At 52.2% G+C, this 20,068-nt stretch overlaps 1 protein-coding gene across 1 annotated transcript; it reads right to left on the bottom strand.

The window, feature by feature from the left end:
• Nucleotides 1-6,391: 6,391 nt before the first annotated feature.
• On the bottom strand, nt 6,392-19,268 carry Capn10 (calpain 10). The gene is made up of 12 exons (XM_051190808.1): nt 18,932-19,268; nt 16,095-16,226; nt 14,599-14,795; nt 13,659-13,876; nt 11,625-11,766; nt 10,813-10,979; nt 10,350-10,612; nt 9,427-9,629; nt 9,022-9,283; nt 7,298-7,497; nt 7,042-7,087; nt 6,392-6,834 (listed from the first exon to the last, which is right to left on the bottom strand). The coding sequence occupies exons 1-12, from the start codon at nt 19,070-19,072 to the stop codon at nt 6,805-6,807; spliced, it is 2,001 nt and encodes a 666-aa protein (XP_051046765.1). The 5' UTR covers nt 19,073-19,268; the 3' UTR covers nt 6,392-6,804.
• Between the last annotated feature and the right edge of the window lie 800 nt (nt 19,269-20,068).

Raw genomic sequence — 20,068 nt, 5'->3', positions numbered from 1 at the left:
CCCCCTTCCAGGCTGCAAGTGACAGCTGGACCTATGTCACCATCCCAGCAGCTTCTGACAGTCTCACTCTGTGGCACAGGCAGGCCTTGAACTCCTGCCTTCGATTCCCAGGATTGTAGGTAAGAAACCACCACACCCAGCTCTGTTAAGAATGCTATTCCATGACAGGTCTTTACTGTAAGCACATGTGAAAATCTACTAAAATAGCAAAGTGCTTCCCTGGCATGTGGGAAGCCCAAGGTTCAACTTTCAATACTGCAAAAGAACTTAATAAACACCACCTGCCTAGAGTTAACCAAGGAGCCACATTTTGCCAACAGGCTGGCCTGCCATCTGGGCAGCCCAGCCCAGACTCTGAGGAAACTTCAGCTACAAAAACCACTGTAACCATGGCCGTTATTGCAGCCACATCTTCTGCTTCAGGGGCCTTGTTCCAATCGTGGCTACTCCAGCAGCCTGTAATTGCTCCTGGTGACTATAGCTAGGCCATGAAAAGCCTTGGTTGGTGTCTCGGTGATGCTCCCTGGAGGAGTTCAGGGAGAACTTACTTGTTTGTTCCGACTGGCGCACATTTGAGGCTTTTGATTGTGAATGCTGTACACAAACTTAGCACACCTCTCCTCTGGCTCTATTATGCAGCAGTTTTTGCTTCCTGGGGTCAGTCCTGGAGACGTCTCTTCCATTTACCAATACGAAGCCCCAATAAAGGTCTGTCCAAATGGACTCTTCCCTATTTGTGATAGAGCAGGCTGAGCTGGTTGCACAGAGCAGACAAAAACTCATCTTCACCCTCAAGTTGCGTTTCCTCAACTCCCTCAGCACTGAAATGTGGACATGCAGTCACAGAGCATCAGCCCCTAAGGTCCCTGTGGACTCCCAGGTCACTAGACGCCAGTGTGCACCTGGCAGACTCTATCATGTTCCTTCTGCAGGCAGCATCCACCAAAATCAATATGGCCTCACTTTGTAGATCTCTTGATAGACCGTTTTAGTGGGATTCTGGATAATATAAATGAACCCCCATTTATCCACCAGAAAAACTAAGGGTAGAACTTAAGATGATCTTGGAGGGCCTCTTGCCCTGAAACTCTCTCTCATGCCCACATCACGAACTACTTCCTCTGTGGTAGCCACAACCCACATGCCACCTGGCCCCCTCCCACCCTGACCTTTCTTCTCACACATCCCCATCGTCTTCTTGTGAGCTCATCTTGATCCTGGCCCTTGTCATCGCAGACAGACCCTCCTGCTCTTGCTCATCTCACCCTTACCCATGCTCATGACCCACACTGCCAGCCTGGGCTCTGGCGTGAGTGCTGGACCATGCAGGGGTCTGCTAGCGGGTGTTTGCTCTCAGATGCCTTCAAAGTACTTTAAAGTCAGTTTGCAGTCAGATGACCTCATCATCCAGCCCTTTCATCTCCCCAAATACTAATTTTCCCTAAAAGTTGCCAACTCAGAGAGTGATCTCTCTACTGCCTACACCAGAATTGTGAGTCTGGTTTTTTTTTTTTTTTTTTTTTTTTTTTTTTTTTTAATCTCCCTTCCTTACCTCTTTCCCGCTTCCAATTAATCAATAAACTAAGTATGCATGTGGTAAATCCTATAACAATCACTGAAATAAAAAAAAAGAAGAGCACATACATAATGAAGGCGATAACTGGAATAGAAAACAAGGTGCCAACTAGCCACAGTAGGGAGAGCACAGGCAGAAAGGGCACAGGGGGCAGCCGAGAAAAACAGAGAACAAAGACAGTCACTTCAAATGAAATCAGCAGTTGCTTAAATGAAGGCTGCTATCAACAATCCAGTCAAATGCATGTAAGCATGGGTAAGTTGTTTTCAATGTCTTTTAGTTCAGAGTTTCTTTTAAAAGATCTATTATGTATGCATCCAGGGTTCTGCCTGCATGTATGCCTGCAGGCCAGTAGAGGGCACAAGACCTCATTACGATGGCTGTGGGCCGCCATGTGGTTGCTGGGAATTGAACTCAGGTCCTCTGCAAGAGCAGCCAGTGCTCTTAACCTCTGAGACATCTCTCCAGCCCTCAAAGTATTTTCTAATGTTCTTTTAATTATCACTGATCTTTGAATTATTTCTAAATATGTTGTTTTGGGAACGTATGTATATTTGAAATGTGTATTTTTATTTTTTGAGACGGAGTTTCACTATGTAAGCCCAGGCTACATACAGGACTTATAGGCATCCCCGTGCCTCAGCCTCACATGTGCTGAGATGGCAAACATGTGCCATCACCCCCAGCTTTTGGGGCTTTCTTTAGCTGTCATAGTTCTTTGTTACTTGTTTATTGTTAAGTGTAATTATATTTAAGGAATATGCTGTGTATAACTTAAAGCCTTTTAAAGAAGATTGTGTGTGTGTGTGTGTGTGTGTACATGCATTCACCACTCACATGGCTACACAGCCTTCAAGAGATCCACAAGACTTCAGCCAGAGAGAACTCACACAGCCCTATGGACCCATGAGGTTAATCTTCAAGTCCTGGGGTCCCACTGTCTATGTGGGTGCTGTCTCTCAGAGGACAAAAGCAGAATGGCCAGGGCTAGGAGCACCAAGAGTTAGCACCAAGCAGACAACTCAAAGCTCTGCAGATGAGGCTTAAGGCTTAAGCACCACGGGGGCCATGTAGAAAGTGCCCCCAGCCAGCAAGGCCAGCCTGCTCTACCAAAGCAGGAAAAATCCCTCTGCCAGAGCAGCCCCACCCAGAGCTCTGTGCTGGATCCAGAGGCTGCGGTGTGTTTCCAAGAACAAAATGATTCTTGCGTTCATTTCCTATGGAGGCAAACCTGGCTTAAATCTGGTAAATATCAGAGGATAAAAAAGACCGGAAAAAAGCAAGAGCCGCATTAGCTGGAAGCTTTGTAAGCTAATAAGGCATGTCTATGAGTGGGAAGGGGTGAGAGGTAGGGATAAGAGGAGGAGCCAGGGAAAGGAGAGGGGATCACAGAGCACAGTGACAGAGCATGGCATCTGCTAGCTGGTCTATAAGATGCTCAAGGCTCCAACGAGCCCAATCCAACCCATTTAGCGTCCTACCCCACGCTGCCCCGCATGACCACCTGCCCTCAGGACCAAGACTCCATACTCACCTAGAGGCTCTAGACCCTCCAGGTTGACTGAGCCTGGGAGGAAGGAGGGATGAGGAAAGATGGAGGGACAGCCAGAACTGGGATCACACAGCCTGAAGAGGCATTTACCCACTATTCTGGAGCAGGAAGTACTGGGAAGGAGCTGGGCTGGTAGAGTGGCCAAAGTCTCCCAGGAAGGAGACGTTCTCACATAAACACACCCAACCCGCCCTTCTGGATCTGCCAGGCCCACCCTCATCCTTTCCTGCCACCAAAGGTATGGCCTGCTCAGCAGGCACGGCATGGCCCTGGAAGACAAGCCCTGCTGGCACGCCTCAGCTCTTCCCAGAAACCTGCTGCTCCCACTGAGATTGCTTTACACGTCACATGGCTTACAAACGGCAGGAGTCTGTCTGACACTTCTGGAGGCTGCAAGTCCACAAGCAAAGTCTTGGAGAGCCAGAGGCTGGCTCGTGGCTGGTTGTCTTACTGCAGCCTCATGTGGTAGAGAGGTAAGGAGGTTCTCTGAGGTCCCCTTTATAAGGACACTGTATTAGTTTCTTTTCTCATTGTGATAAAATATCTGATTTAAAACCACAGGAAGGGTGGGTTTATTTTGGTTCACGAAATGTCACAGTGGGAAGGTATGACAATGGCAATGTATGGCAATGAGGCAGCTGGACACACTGCATCTGAAGTCAGGAAGCAGGGACAGATTCTGATAGTCTACTTTGTCTGTCGGGGACCCCAGGTGACACGATGGCACTCCCACAGTCACGTTGGGTCTGCTCCCCTCAGTTAATCTGAAAACAGACATGCTCATGGTGTTTCTGGGGATCCTGACAAGATCCTGGGGTTGACAAGATCCTGCCAAGCCTCAGGCTTGCTCCCACCTGGGTTAAGCTAGTTCTGCAGCCCAGGTGGCGTGGGAACTGCCACTACAGGATATGGCATCCTCAGGGTGGTGCGATCGGAACCTAACCATCACAAACACTAGTGCCCCTCATGCCGATCACCGTGGTAAGGGGAGGGCAGACTTTCAGATCCTGCCTGTCCTTTAACATCCCCCTAGAGTCCACAGTGGCCTGCGTTCCCCTAGTACCTGCCTTGGCTAGATGCCTGAACTCCTTAGAACATGGAAGGCAGGTGGGATCTAGCTAAAAATGCCCCGTGAACCTAAAGAGCAGGCCACAGCTTACGTGCGCCTCCTGGAGGTCATTAGGGTGAAACACATGGAGGAGCAGCGGCCTGGCCCTATGGTAGTCCTCAAAAGGTAGTCATGGAACTCTGGGCAAGGGTCTGGGGATCCAAGATGCCCCCAACCCGAGCAGACTTTTGACACGTCTGTTAGCTGGGAAAAGTTCACTGGTCAGAGGCTTAGACAAGTTCCTTGGGGCAGCCTAAGGGGACAGGCACTCCTGGGGCCTTTCCTGTAAGCTGTCAGGTAGAGGGCTCATGAGGGATGTCCTTCTGCATGCTGTGGATGGTTCTCTTATTGGTTATTGAATAAAACTGTTTCGACCAATGGACAGGCAGGATGTAGCCAGGCAGGAAGTGTAGGCGGGGCTACCAGACTAGAGGTGTGGGAAGAGGAACTCAGAGGGTGAGTCGCCAGGGAGACACCATCTAGCAAGGAGGAAGGTAGGGCGTCTGGGCATGCTCCAGTAAGCCAAAACCGTGGAGATAAGTAGATTAATAGGAACTGGTTAATAATTTTCAGAGAACTAGCCAATAGGAAGCCTGGGCCATTGACCAAACAGTTTACAATTAATATTAGCCTCTGTGTGTTTATTTGGGATTAAACGGGTATGGGACTGGGTGGGACAGAAACTTCCATCTACAGAGCGATATCCCTCAAGACTCCTCTTAAAGTGTCCCTGGGGACACTACCAGAACAGACTGTTGAGAGTGGGGAGGGACAGCGAATAACAAACTGGCTCAGGGAGCAGTGGGAAGGGCAGCCTTGAGAAGGGCTGCTGTGGCAGTGAAGGTCTTTAGGGCCTACCTTCCCTTGGAGGCAGCCTTGCCCAGGGGAGAGTTGGGTAGAACCCAGAGGCTAGGCATTTCAGTCAGGCCTCCATCCTTCTAAAGACCCTCAATTCAAGGCTGGGGCTGCCCAGATGTCTCAGGGAGAGTTGTTCCTACCCAAACAAGTTGTCTCAAATCCTATTCTGCTGTGTGCTTCTGGATTAGGGGTCCAGAAACTGACAACTGACCAGCTAGGCTGTGGAACTAACTGGATTACCCATTACCCACAAAGAACAAGGGCTTGTTGCTGGTAATGGGGAGACAGCAGGCCCTGCCCAGAGTGACTGTTCTGCCTAACCCAATTGCTATTTGCTGTTGTTGAATGAGGTGTGCATGGAAGGAGGTGTGAGGGTAGACTCAGCACATTGTCTAGGTGCAGACTAAAGAGGGGTCCTGGGACGATAGACAGCTGCCTTGGGAGCAGCTGTAGACAGGCAGGTGGCGGCTGTCCAGCTTTACAGAAGACCTGAAGAGTTACTGTCAAAGGAAATACATCCTACCAAGCCCTCAGGGCTATCCCACCCTAGTTAAGTTAGTCCTGCAGGCCAGGTGACAGTGCAAACTGCCAATACAGGGCTTGGTAAATACCAAGGGTAGTGTGATCCAATTCCAAGGAAGGCAAGTCAGGAGACCACCCTTGTCAATGAGTGGCACCAAAAATAGCCACCCAATAAGTTATGGTTTATCAACAGGGGTGACGTAGAGGGCCACCAGGCAGACATTTGACCAAGCCAATGAGAAGGTACACTTCAATACAGTTCAGAGACCTGGCCCACAAAAGAACATTTTGCTGTCCACATCAACATGATCAGAAGTCTTCCAACCAACAGAAATTCTGGACCTGTCCTCCACAGCTGTATATTGGGGAGGGGAGCTGTTCAGGCATCTGACAGGCCTATGGCTCCGGCCTATGTTGACAAAGCCCATCACAGTAGGACACAAAAGAGTAGCAGTTTGTTAACAGTCCAGCAAAGACCAGCTTGTGCAAGTCCAGGATGCATACTCATTGCAGCCATTCCCCAACTCTAAGCACCTAACTGGGACTGACTTATGGAAATGATGAATACCCGTAGCACATCACTGGGATGGAATGTCATAATTCAGGCAGATTTCACAGCTCAGGAAGGCCAAAAGCAGGACGCCAAAACTGTTTGCTTTCCGTTCCCTACCTCCTCCAGAGCCCATGCTGGCCTCACCCACTTCAGCACCCTCCCGGTTGTACAAGTGACCACTGGGATGTCAGTTTGGCCTTGGGCTTTGTGGAACAAGACCAATTCATAAATTACTCATGTTTATTTATAAAGTCACATCCTAAAAATATTTCAAGTAATAAATAGTTTTCAACATTTGTCACAGTCTGCCTGCCTGGTGTAAGGCTTCTGAAGTCAAGAAGGGTATGGGGATTCTTCAGAGACTTGCACGGCAGGTCTGGGCCCCAGGAATCTCCCGGTCTTCACTGAGGAATGAAGATGTCACTTGGGAGTCCTAGCCCCACCCTGCAGCACCCACTGGACTCCAGGACCTCTTCTATCCCAGACAAAGCACCCTATTTTTACTTCAGGATCCATAGCAGTCCTCAGAGCTGATGAGAAGCCTAGGCTCACAACTGGCTGCAGATGTGCCTGGATGCTGAGATGCAGGAAGTGGCAGCTGCTCTGGGTCACGGCAAGCACACAGGTACTCAGGGTCAGGCTTTCATCACTGCCATGAAGGAGACCTGCAGGGAGAGGCGAAGCTGGGCCCTGCTCTGCTCCCCACTGTTCTAAATACCTGACTCTTTATGAAGGGGTCACAGCACCTCATATCTCAGGCAGAGGACACTTGCAGCAAAGCTGCTGGGAGGAGGGTGAAGGAATTAAGACCCCAGACCACCAAGGAGATGCAGGGAGGTGAGCCAAGCTAGGCAAGGGCGCCACATACAAACCTCCTGGAGCAGCTGGCCCAGCATCTCTTGGCTGTGAATGGACTGCCTGTGGAGAAAAGGCCAGGTCATCCCCTAAACCTGCCTCGTACACCTTCCCACCAGACCCAGGCCCTACCAGCAAGGAGTCCCAAAGCCCACAGGCCCACCTCTCGGCTCTGCCAGAGAGGCAGGAGCTTGGGCCTGTGGGCCAAGCAGGGGACTCCTACGGAAGAAAGTGCTACAGTGCTGAGAGCCCTGCCCCCTGCTGGAGCCCTACCTGTCTATTCTGGTTGCTATGGTCACTGTGAAGGTACCCTCTGTATCTGGCAGGTAGGTGGAGGGCACAACCCTGTAGGTCCCCACTGACAGGAGGCAGAGGCGGCTCACTTCCTGAGCATAGCGATGTGGTACACAGCTTAGCAGGGGCTCCTGGAGCAGCAGGGAGCATGCATTCTGGTCCTCACCATCCGCTGGGACCTGGGGCAACAGTGGAATCAGCATGGGAGGCCTAAACAGGATGGCATGGCTTGCTCTCCCTCTGAGCAGCACCAGCTGAGGGCATAGCGCCCAGGGCCGGCTGGGTACCAGAATCTGTCCTTGAGCTATCAAACCCCCTTGCCAAGGACAAAGCCATGGAGCCAGGCCACTCTTGCCAGAGGCACTGTCAGAGCTCCAGGTGACTGACTCGAGATTCCAAGAGTCTAGCCCTTGGAACCCCTCAACGGGACCTTCTTGAAGAGTTCCCATTCTGCATTCCAGGTATACAGGCTTCCACCCACCACGATGAATCCTGATGCAGCCCAACACACACTCCGCCAATGTTCACCGTGAAGCGAGGCCCCCAAAAGGAACAAAGCCTCAGGGGCTGGGAAGCCTCATTATTGTCATCATGGAATCTGTAGCCTGAGACCCTTGATTTCTAGCATAGTAATTCTTTCTTCTCCCATTTCTCCAACTAAAACTTTGCTCAGCATGTTCCCTGGCCTGTTGGCTAAGAGTTAGAACAGAGGATAAAGAAGCATCCTGGGGAGGTTCGAGACTCGCTGAGCCTTCCCCAGCCTGAGCAGCCTGGCAGACACACTGGCTCCTGGGCCGTCACAGAGTCCCCATGTGGAGGCCCTTTGGTGTGGTCTCTCCGCCATTACCCATGGCTACCCTGGGCTGACTACCTCAAGGCAGAGTTCCGGGAGCATGTGTCCAGAAGTCCTGAGCCAGGCTCACTAGAGCTTTTCCTCAACCGTGCTGGCACCTATCTGGAATCCTCTGGGCTTGCTGTGGCTGTAACACCTAACCACCGGCTGTCCTGCTACAGGCAGTGGCCGAGTCTCTCTCCCTTGCTGTTCTTCTGGACTGTGTGAGCCTTCCCTGTGTGAGCCTTCCCTACAGAAGTCCAGACTCCTGTCCTGCTCTACCTGACCCTGTTACAAAGCAGCTCTTGCCTGTCCCACTTGGAACAATGAGTGATGTAGCACGAAAAATAAAACCCAACAGACTGGTATGGGGATTCGGGGTTAAAGGTGTGTGCTACCACTGCCTGACTTCTATGGCTAAGTAGTATTTTGATCTCCAGTGGCTTTAATAAATCATAAACAATATATCACCACAGAATGACATGGGAAAGGAAAGGCTGTAGGGCCTGGTACTGCCCATGGGTGTGTGACCACTGCCTGTGGTGTGAGTGAGGCATCTCTACAGTAACCGCCTGGAACCATATATATCCACCTCCAGATAAGGCTGGGCTCTGCCTCAGAACTCCTAACGCAGCTCCAGAGCCCAGGATCAGAGATAGGAGGCTGCCTGGATGGGACGCAGTGGGTGGGATGGGATGACCTCAGACATGTTGGGAGTCAGGTAAGCTGCTCCAGGTAAACCCAGTGGAGACAGACTTTGTGAAACCTGCAAGTAATCTTTCTTGAGGACAGCCAGCTGGGCCAACAGATGCAAATGACAGAATCGAGTCTCAGTGTCACAGCAGCTGGCCTCTCCTTGAACCTAGCTCACCTGAAAGATATGGAAACCAATTGGGTGGAGCTGGCTGTCACTGAGTCGGCAGTGTTGGTGCAGGGTGATACGGATGTAGCGGGGACCAGCACCCTCAGGAACGGAGAAGGGAAGGCAGGGATTGCAGGGGTAAGAGGCAAAGTTCCTGCTGCCCCCCGCTGTCTGGCCCGCTCTCCAGCAGCCACGAAGCTGCACGGTCTCCCATTCGCCTGCAGGCAGGGCTGTTCCAGGTGATGCGCCCTTGGTGGCCGGCCTGACTGCACTGTCAGGGGGACAAGCACAGAAGGCAATGGCAGACTTGTCCAAAGGAACCTGCCCAAGGCCTACCCTCACGCAGAGCACACCCCTGCTCCTCCCCAGGCCTCAGCCCAGTTGAAGGAAACCCAGCCAGTACTGGCTCCTCACCTGAGGGAGATTTTCCCAGTGGAAAAGACTCGGAGCAGGAATTGCCCTGGCATATCCTTCAAGAAGGTGCTGGGGACGACCAGGTAGTAGCCCGGGGAGAGCTCACAGCGTAAGTGGACCTCACGGTCATAAGCATGGCACACAGTGCCAGCCACGGGGGGCGCAGACAGGACTCTGGGCAGGCTGACCTTCCGCTTCTCTACCTGCACGGATGGAGGCAGGAGTCACACCAATACACTGGGCCTCTGCCTCCCGCTCCTCAAGGCTCAGGCAAAGCTCCCGGGACACAGACCATAGCAGCCATCCTTTGAGCATCTGGAGATGCCAAAAACTCAGGGCTTTTCTCAAAGGTGCATAACAGACAAATCTAGAGTTGTGTTTAAAAAGGCCTATGACCACTGTAGCCTGGGGAATGCTGGAAAAAACTTTCCCATGACTTTTTTACAAGACGAAAGGACTATGGGTAGTCCACACCCACAAAGGACAATGAACAGTGGTGTGAGTTATTATACTCTATCAAGATGCAAAAGATTAAAATGTAACCACTGAGTAAGCAAGTAGCAGCTCCTCTGTGGCCTGTTGTAGGAAACAAATACTAGTTTATAAAACAGACCAAATGTCTGACGCTGACAATAAAATAACCAGAGGAAAGCAGCTAGATAAGAGTACACAAGGCAGGCACCAGCCTTGTATAATGGGAAACTTCCTTTGCGGAAGACGAGGATTGTAGGGATCAGGCTAGCCTCTACCTCTGGGGTGAGGTGAGGGGGCTTTAAATCATTTACATCTGCTGGAACATCAGAGGTGCCTGCAGCCAGAGAACATAGGAAAAGGAATCAATGGCCAAGGATGGGTGCTCCTGGGACCCAGGCCTCCAATACCTCTGCCTACCTTTCCACCATGGGGCGGGCAGATGGAGTTACCTTCCAGATGTGCAGGCCCACAGCCTGGTAGTCCTTTCCTGGGAGATTCACTGGTGCAGGACTGGCAGCCACCAGTGCCCGGGTCTGGCCCACTAAGCACCTCCGGGGTTTCTGAAGGACAGCCACACACACCTCACCGGGTTCCAAGAGCCGTAACCAGAACTTGGGGTTGCAGGGAAAGCAACTGTTGTTCCGGCAGCCTCCAGCTGACTGCCCTATGACCCAGGCGCCAGGCAGTGCCCGAGTGTGGCACAGCACCTTCTCTAGTGGGAGAGTACACAAGTCAGCTTTGAGAGGACCTTGCTGGCTCTGCTGCACCCACAAGGCCAAGGCAAGTACACAGTGGCAGTCAGCCCCCCTCGGAGAATCCCGTCCACTCCCTTTCTCCAGGTCCTCAGTCAATCAGGAAGAAAGGGTACTGGAGCCTTCACAGAGCGCAGTCCGCTCCTGTGGGTGGTCCTACCTGTGTAGAGACTCTGCAGGTGGCCAGCCTCTGTGACTGGGTAGCCAATGGTGACCTCGTCAAATTCCCTGAGGAACTCGTCTTCCTCCACCCAGAACTCTCCTTCCTGGAGTTGTGCCAGCAGCTCAGACTCCTCAGCTGGATCAACCTGGTTCCACCCTTCACCCCTACAGGAAATCTCATTTCAGTACAACCTCGAGGTGAGCTGTCAACAGGCCAATAGGGAAGTGGGAAGCTGGAGAGCCCCAAGCTTCTGCCAGAGCCTGGATGGCCAGCTGCAAAGCACATTCCCTTGCTAAGAAGTGAGCAATAGAAGTTGCTTTCTGTGTGCTAGCTCCCTTCTTCCCGGGGGCACCCCATGCCTGAGAACTTGCCTTCTTAAGGCCATTAGACCAGCGCCCAGACCTCCTAATCCCCGATGGAGCTGTCATGTTGAGTGCCGCTCTGCTTAGTGGCAGCACCAGACCGGCCTGGGTCTCCCAGGTGTCAGGGGGACCCTGGCTTAGTTAGGTCTTAAAACTGAGCTGAGGACTTTAGCTACAGGCCACCCTCAAACCCCAACTCACCCAAATGCCTGGTCAGGCAGCCAAAATAAAACCCCATAAAAAATAACCGTATGATCCCAGGCCTTCTAAGACCTAGACAAAGCAAAGGGGGTGTGCAAATAGGTGTGGGTGAGCTCTACCGCAGAAAAGCAAACATCGTCCTGGCAGCTGGACATGAGCATAGAACAGGCCAGATGGGCATCGTGGCATGGATGTCCTCAGGGTATCAACTCTTCCTCCCACACGCAGTCTCCTCCTGGTACTTACCCCTCTCTCCAGAGGCCCTGCCAACAACGTCGGCCCCAAGGGTTATGAATCCTCAACAGGAGGATACCCTGGCCGGTGCGACTCCTTAGCTCTCGCAGATCTGAGATGATGAAGGCGTGAAACTCCCCGAGCTCCCTGGCACCTGTGGGAACAGCTCAGTCACGTGCCGGACCAGCATCACCATGTCCCCAAACTGGACAGGGCAGAGTCCTGCTTTAACGCCCATGGGTTTAAGGAGCTCTGTTTCTAAACACAGGCCAGATACTTGTAACGCTCACTGGCATTCCGTGCCAGGAAGGGCCAACAGCTGGGCCCTGGCTCACTGCCACCAAAGACTGGTGCTGCACGTGGCATTCTTCCTCGGGGCCTCAGTTTTCACCATGTGTCCCAGTGCAGGGCCAGCTATCAAGAATGGAACCACTATTACTGACACTGACATACCGGAAGATCATCAATAGCTATCAAGATCCCCCTCCCCACCCGCACCCCAAGCCAGGAAAAGCCAGATGGAGAAGGAACACGTGAATCAGAAGTCAATGTTGAGGACTCAAGGTCAAGAGGCATCTACCTGGTCAGAGACGACAGAGCTACTCCAAGGAGGGTGGAAGCCGTGTGGCCACAGACCCACTCCCAAAGGCTCTGCAGCTACCATTCTTGGTGTCCCTCTCAGCCCCAGCCCTTGAGGGTTCAGTAGCCCCAGCAACTCTTTCCAGGGAGAGGGGTTCTCCAAAACCGGAAGGGTCCAGAACCAGCTCTCCCACACTCTGGGGCCACCCAACAGCAACAGTTCCAAGGGAGTCAATGGTCAGCTCCCACCTCTGGGGGAGGTTTAGTAGAGCCTGCGTAGACAGCAGTGAACAAACCCTATTCTTCCCTTTAATCCCACATCTGCCTGAGGGGATCCAGACCAGAGCTTCGCCAACTCTTAGCTGCTGGACTAGCAGTGTGACTACCAACAACTTTTGGTTATTTTGATAGTCATATTTTTTTTACATGTGTTTACGTGTGTGTGTGTGTGTGTGTGTGCATGCACACATGTATGTACAGGTCAAAAGACAGCCTTGGTGTTGTTCCTCAGGGGCAACTCACCTTATTTTTTGAAACAGGGTCTCTCACTGGGACCTGGAGCTCACTGACTCAGCTAGGCTGGCTGGCCAGCAAGCCCCAGGCATCCTCCTGTCTCCCCCTCCTCAGAGCTGGAATTATAAGTACCGATCAGCACGCCTGGCCTTTGACCTTGGTGCTGAATATCCAACTCAGGTCCTCTGGCTGTGCAGCAAGCACCTGACTGCCTGAGCACCTGAGGCCCTAGTTTTGAACCAAACATTACAAACATTACAAAAAATACTCTTAAATGTGAATAGAAAAGTATAAAGGTGTTCACTACAGTATTATTATCAGAAAGATCTAGCCAGGTATGAAATACTGCCAGTGGCCTCAACGCTTGTGAGTCAGAGGCAGGACTTCATGAGTTCTAAGCAAGCCTGAACCCCCAAAAAGAAACAAGAGCAACAACAACAAAAGCAAGAAAGGATCTGAACCATCCAACATTACTGGATCAAATCGGTGTAGGTGATTCTTGGAGGAAGATGGTCCAAAGTTTACATAATAACATAGAAAATGGTATACAACAAAAATAGGTCGTATACATAGGAGGAAACTCAAAAAGGGCACTAAAAATATGTAAGTGGCTTATAGTAGTTTTATTTGGGTAAGCTTTCTTCTCATTTTTGTACACAAACTTTCCTTCATGAAGCTTAATGTGGCTTTGGACTTTGGTTGGTCACCAGCTGGGAGGGATGAGGGCATGCATGGTCAGCTCAGACATTGTTCCTGCTACTGCTTCTACGCTGTCTGGGAGCAACGGGGGACACAATGTAGGTCCTGCATTGCTCTAGGTGGAGGAGAAAGAGGGGCACCCCTCTCTGAGGAGGGATAACAGAGCCACACAAACCCACGGCACCCCTCGCCGGGACAGAACCTTTTCTTCTCTAACAAGCGAATGGTGCAGGAAATTGTAGCCACAGACTGTACCTGCTCTGGGGCTAAGCACAGAGCAGCTGATCAGACACCGATCCTTCAGATGGAGAAGCTGCCGACAAGTCCTTTGCTCGCCGCCGCCGGGTCTGTCCTGCTGGCCACTGGCTTCCACTATGTCTTTCAGGGTCCACCTTTCTGCCAGGCTTCCAGTGAGATCCACCAGGGCATCTGCCACCTGCCCTGCCCACAGGTGCTCATAGGACCCATGGACCCTGGGGAGCCACAAGCACAGGAGCCGTAAGCTTTGCTACCGGGGGCCTCTTGCCCCTCCTATTCCCACAATCCATCCCACCCTGAGCACCTGCCAAGCCACCCTTTCCCTGCACCTGGACTGCTCCTTGCTTCATATCACACCTTCCCTCATCTGTAGATGGCAAAATCTGCTATGTTCAGACCCATTCTCTAGTGTGGGCAGCAAAGGACAAGACAAGGGGGCACAAAGGCTCCATCTCGGAAGCTCAAGCCCCACTGTCCCACGCATTGATATTCTGCTAGCCTTCTGAGTCCCTGTGCTCAGACCGCTGCCCATTAGCCAGCCTCCTTCAGCAAGATGCCAGACAGCATGCGGGAGGGCGACTGCAGTGCGGGCAGGGCTGAGATGAGCAAGTGCTGCCCCACACAGGCTCCGCGCTCCCCTGCCAACGGCAACAAACCACTTGTCTGCAATGTTCAGAAACATACATGGGGGCGTCTGTGCTGGGACTAAGGGATGAGGAGGGACTCTCAGTAAAGGCTGGGCAGGGAGGGCAAACTACAGTCCTAAAAGCAGAGTCCATAGGGCCCACAGGACTGGCTGCCAGGCCCCGAGGTCGACATAGTGCGAGGTCGACATAGCGCTCTGCAGCCCAGGGCAGAGGGGATAGGCCTCTGGACACAGTCTGGCTGCTAAAGCCACCGAGCCTGGCTGGCCCAGTCACCTCTATACCATACGTACTTAGCATAGGCCTTTTCCAGTAAGGGAAGCCAGAACACATCCTCTCTCTGGCACCGGGAGAAGCAGAGTCTCCCGGCAAGGCAAGGCAGACGGTCATCTACAGTCACCTCTTCCCAGTGTCCAAACTGCCAGATTCGACAGGTGAAGAAACCTCGGTACTTCTGGTCGGACCAGCTTGGCTGTCCTGGAGGGAAGACCTAACATGTACAAGGAGAGACCAAACAGACAGCACGAGGTGTGCATCAGTGAGCTTCTCAGTGTGGTCCTGACAAGTACCCAGACACATGAGGACCACCATCACCTGGGCTCCTCGGGGTCCTAACAGGGCGTCCTCAACAGAAGCCCTCCGTGAGCACTTGCCGAGAACAAAGGGCTCTGCTCTGTTGGATGCCAGATCTATATGGTCATGTCACAACAAACTCAACCACTGAACACAAAATCCAGATTGTCACATAAATAACTCATGTCCCCAAAGTTCACAGCCAACCACATTCACTGCCCCAAATAAGCATCTGACCTGAATCCAAAGTTTTGGCAGGCAGGAATAACCTAATTTGGGGTGGTGGGGGTGGGGGCAGGGTTCCAGACAGTTTCTCTGTGTAGCCCTGGCTGTCCTGGAACTCCCTCTGTATACCAGGTTGGCTTCAAACTCAAGAGATCTACCTGCCTCTGCCTCCTGAGTGCTGAGATTAAAGGCGTGCACCACCCCACCCCACTTCTGTAACCCAATTCTCCACAGACCTGGCTATAACAGGTAGCCACAGGCCTAGCAGCCCTTCCTGCTTCTCAAAGCCAAGTGCACCGATGTGGCCCTGCTAGGTCCTCTGCTCGCTTCTCTTAGACAAAAGCAGGCTCTGCACCTAGGGAGAGACTTAGTGTGGTGTGGCCCCAACTCTCAGTAACAGAGGAAATATGGTGACAACGGCATCAACATCCTCTTTTACAGAAAAGTTAGATGTCAACAAGCCTGTAAGGAGAGGTAACGACAGCGATGAACTTAGCCCAGGGCCCAGGACACACGTGAAGCCATACACAGGTTATCCCTCAATGTTGATGCCTTAACCAAAAACCTTGAGCAATGAGCCAACTTACAACAGGCAGCACTGTGAGAAAGAAAACCCACAAGGCCTTTGTTTTGGAGTCTGCCTGTATCAGAAGACAGTCCCAATGACCTTTTCCCTACTGGTATTTAACACGTACATATGGAAAAAGAAATCACTTCAGCAGACAAAACAAATTCCAAACCAGAGACACAAGATGCTTCTGCTGACCCTGTTCTATCTGCCAGCTTGGCCTGTTTCTGTGTCCCAAACGTGTGGGTGGTTCTGGTCTGGTGGACAGGACACATCTGGGTCACGGTCTTGGTGCTCCAACCTTCCCCATCAGCCAAGCTATGCAGCCACAAAATCTGCTGAGCAGGCCCTGCTTTTGGAAGAGCTCCCTGGACTGTGCAGGCAGAATGAACCCAGTAGGAGGGAGCCTACGGTAGCCTGTACCTGGTCCAAGAGGAGTTGACTCTTCTGTAGGGCAGCACAGGCACACAGGAACCAGCAATCCCCCAGCAGCCCTTGCTTCACCTGCCCCTCCCGTGGGTTATCTGGAAACAGCTGAGGTGTGGCACAAATTTCCTGAAAGCAATTCATCCAGAGTTAGCTCATGCCTGTGGCTACTCTGCAAGCTAAAACACGTGAATCCAGGGCAGACTGCAGAGTTGCTTTCTTCCTAAGTTAGCTAAGCTTCTGGCCCAAAATGTAAGGGGAAGCTACTCCTCTGCCACCCCTACCCTACAGCACCTACCCGGCTACAGTTCGCCCATGGAACATCTCTACACACTTTCCTCACGGCAAGACCTCAATTCTGGATGACCCTTTTTGAAACAGCTAAGTTTAGAAATCAGCTCTATTTCATAAATTCATGGTGACAAATATCCAGTCTTTTGCACTGCTGGAAAGTCTCCTGTGTTCAATTTCCCAATCCTCAGACAACCTCATACCGTCCCCTTTGTCACTCCCCTTTGCCTGTCCTCTTGCTCCACAGGGGCCACTGAGCATCTACCTTCTGCTACCCTGGAGCTGCACTCGTCCTGCTACAGCCTCTCCTTTCTACACGGTCAGGCATCCCACTCCCAGGGCAGGCCACACCAGCATGCTGGCAGGCTAGAGGCCTCCCATTTTAGTGTCTGGCAGCACTGAGTTCTCTTCCTACGCTCCCTGCCCTTCACCCTCATCAGTCTGCTCTTGCTCCTCAGTCAATCATGCCCCCAATCTGCCTCACTTCACCTTTGTGTTGTCAAATATAAGGGGCATGTCTTATTGTTTAGTAACTTTCGGAACTGCTGGCTGCCCCGACCCTCAAGCGCATGGAAGCTCCCATTCATTAGCTTCCATGCTGCCCCATGCCCTGTGGTACTCTCTCTCATTGCCTGCTGCATCTCGCCTGTGGCTGACTACTTATTAGGGTGGGTGCTCTATTGCACACTTAAACATTAAGGCTTAAGGCTAAGTCTTGAGACCTTCCTCGACCCCTGTCCCAGGCCCTGAGTGGCTCTCCCCAGCTGGACTGTAAAGCATCTGTCCCATCTATCATACTCTTCCTGAGCTTCCACCCCCATCTACCTGACAGCTCCACCAGAACAAGGGAGGCAAATGGGATGCTGCCTAAGACACCCATTCAGAGGCCAACTTATTGAGTGTGCTCTCTCTTTCCATCATATGTGGGTCTCAGGGATCATATGCTTAGGTCACTAGGCTCGGCAGTGAATGACTATCTGCTGAGCTGTTTCAGTTCTCAAAGCAGTCTACTGCAAAACCACCTCCATCCAGCTGTCAGGCTAACATGGACATCAAGATCAACTTCCAGCACTACTAAAAGGGCAGCCTGCATTCTAGTCCTGATGATCATCTCCCTCCCGGGAGTGAGTTTCTTTCCCGTTGTTCTTTTTCTGTCTTGTTTACTACTGTTGGTACAATTATAAATAGGTAATATGCTCACATGGCTACAATATAAAATACAAAAGGATATTATCCCTGTGCCCTAGTCACCGAAGAGCAAGCTTCTTAAAACATTGCAATACACTCCTTAACTGAAAAACTTTTGTGGGTCTCTCACGGCACCTGATGAAAGGTGTCTGCCACCACCGCCTGGCTTTTGTAAAACCCATTTTTAAAGTAAAAAACAAGAAAAACAAAATCCGAAACTCTTAGTGTTACCCAAGAAAAACCAGGACACTTATCAACACTACTGAGCCAGAATGTGCAGGCTGCACAGGGCTGGTATCCATCTAGCTGTCATGGGTACAGCAGCACTGTATCCATACGGGGCAGGCTGTTCCCTGGACAGTCTCTTTCAGCAGATCAGCCACGTCTAAAAACACCAATAAAAGCACTAAGCCTGGGCATCTATTTTATCTGCACCAAGTCTAAAACATCATCTACCACAGCCTTCTGTGGCCACGGGGGTGGCATTGTTCTGAGAAGCAGATCAGCAAATGACCAAGACTAACAGAGGCTGGAGAGAAGCAAGAAAGTGGGTAAGTGCCACTTATTTATAATGACCAGGTGGTTCTACTGGGTTCTATGCAGCTCCACCTTCAGCCTCTGGATCAAATAGATTTGCTCCTGAAAGTGTTCAATTGAATACATCTGTAACAAACTGACCAGTCCATCCAGAAACTGCTCAGAACTCTGCTCTCTATTTTACAATACATAGTCCCACCTGCCTGTACCATTTAAAGGAGTCCTGAGACGCTAACAGCAGGAAGCAGCCCCTGTTTTCCCACTGTGCATTGGTTAACCACAATGATCCCTCTGTCCTGTGTTCACACCCCAACTCCAAGAGCTAGTAAAAGAAATATAAGCAAAGTGCAAAGCCAAGATAGATTTGTCGGGGCTGGAGAGGTGGCTCTGTAGCTAAGAGCTCTGGCTGCTCTTCCTAATGGACCCGGGTTCAATTCCCAGTACCTACGTGGCAGTTCCAGGGGACCCAACAGCCTCTCAGATATGGCTGCAGGCAAAACACCAATGCACATTAAGAAAAAAAATAAAAAGAAACGCACATTGAAGAAGAAAGATTTGTCAAAGAATGCTAAATTACACCTGAGCAAACTTAGGTGGTGGGACCTGGATTTACTGCTTCTCATCTTCTTACCAGATCAACTCTCTTACTACCTGACTTTTGAACTGGAAGAGCTACCTCACCCTCAATCCTCAGGGTCAGCTAGCACCTCCTTCTGAACGGACTTGAGGAACTACCAGAGCGGGCGGCGGGTTCGGCTAACCCCAGAGCCCACATCTATGGGAAACTTATCCCGCCCAGGCGAGAGACCCGGCTGCACCTGGGGCCGTCTCCAAGTGATGTCCTCCCGAAACTGGGCCAGAGGCGTGGACAAGTTGAAAAAGAGCGAGGAGTCCGAGGCGGGGAATGCGGCGTCCTGGAAGAGCTCCCGCGCCGGCGTCTCGGCCCGGACCGCCCGCATCTTCGGCGCCCTGGGCTCCCATCGGATGCCTGTGGTCTCGGTCGCCGCCCGGGAGCGAGTGCGCGACCGTCGCTGCAAACCTGCTCAGCTTAGCCCGCGAGACCTACTGGTGCTGACTCGCCGGGCGCCGCATGCTCCGTTGTCCAGGTAACCCGGCTGCAGCCAACCGGGCGCCTCGCTAGGGTCATGTGACATAGTTGCCTAAGCGCGCACGCGCTGCAGCTCCGAGCCCAGGAGGCTGGACTCTGAGATTGTGCTCTCGCGAGACTTCGTCGCAATGTGTCTTCCACGGCGGCGCCATCCAGATAAAGTTGTATGGCCTAGTTCTCGGGACGGCGCAGCTGTTGTCGCTTGAACTCGAGGCCTAGGGGACCACAGGAAGCTGAAACGACGCTTTGGTTTAGGTCGCTTTGCGGACTACCTATCCCAGCATGCAGCGCCGCTCCCAGCACACTTCGCTCAGCACTGGCGCCGTCTACTTCCCAGGATGCGGCGCTCCTTCCGGTGTCAGGCAGGAAGTTGCCAGGCAGGAAGTTGCGGTTCGGCTGGTTTCCTCCGTGTGTTCTCTAAGAGCTATGGAGGAACTGGCTGGGGAAGGCCGGTTGTGACCGCGCCAGGGCCGGCCTAGCGCCTGCGCCTGCGCCGTGGTGCTTGTGTGGTCCTGGGGAGGCAGAGGTGTCACCGGATCTACACTCGTCTAAAACAACTGGATCCGAGAGGCCCCCGGGATGCGGCTGGAACATTCCGAGAGCCCCTTGAATGGCCGGGCATTTGCTGGCTGGACTTGCGGCTCCATTCCCGTTTTTTCCGGGGGAGATGAGGACGGCGACCTATTCACGTGCTCGAGAATCCGCTCCCCTGCAGGCACCGGCTCTTTCAATTCCCCCCACCCCCGTGGACGCGAACCTGGCGGGGACGAAGCCCCACGCCCTTTGTGACAGCTGTCTGCCACCTGTTAGGACTGCCCTGATTTTTGCCTCCTCGGGGCTGCTTTTC

The sequence above is a fragment of the Phodopus roborovskii genome, unplaced genomic scaffold (genome assembly GCF_943737965.1).
Source record: "Phodopus roborovskii unplaced genomic scaffold, PHOROB, whole genome shotgun sequence".
NCBI classification, from domain to species: Eukaryota; Metazoa; Chordata; class Mammalia; order Rodentia; family Cricetidae; genus Phodopus; species Phodopus roborovskii.
This window is presented reverse-complemented; position numbering and strand designations above follow the sequence as displayed.

Bases quoted from the DNA above. Each gene is read 5' to 3' on its own strand.
- Capn10 (XM_051190808.1), bottom strand. From the start codon at position 19,072: ATGCGGGCGGTCCGGGCCGAGACGCCGGCGCGGGAGCTCTTCCAGGAC. The intron at 14,796-16,094 runs GTACAGGCTACC...TGTACATGTTAG, and splicing joins GTCAACTCCTCTTGGACCAG to GTCTTCCCTCCAGGACAGCC. The intron at 6,835-7,041 runs GTTTGTATGTGG...CTCTCCCTGCAG, and splicing joins TGGGCCAGCTGCTCCAGGAG to GTCTCCTTCATGGCAGTGAT.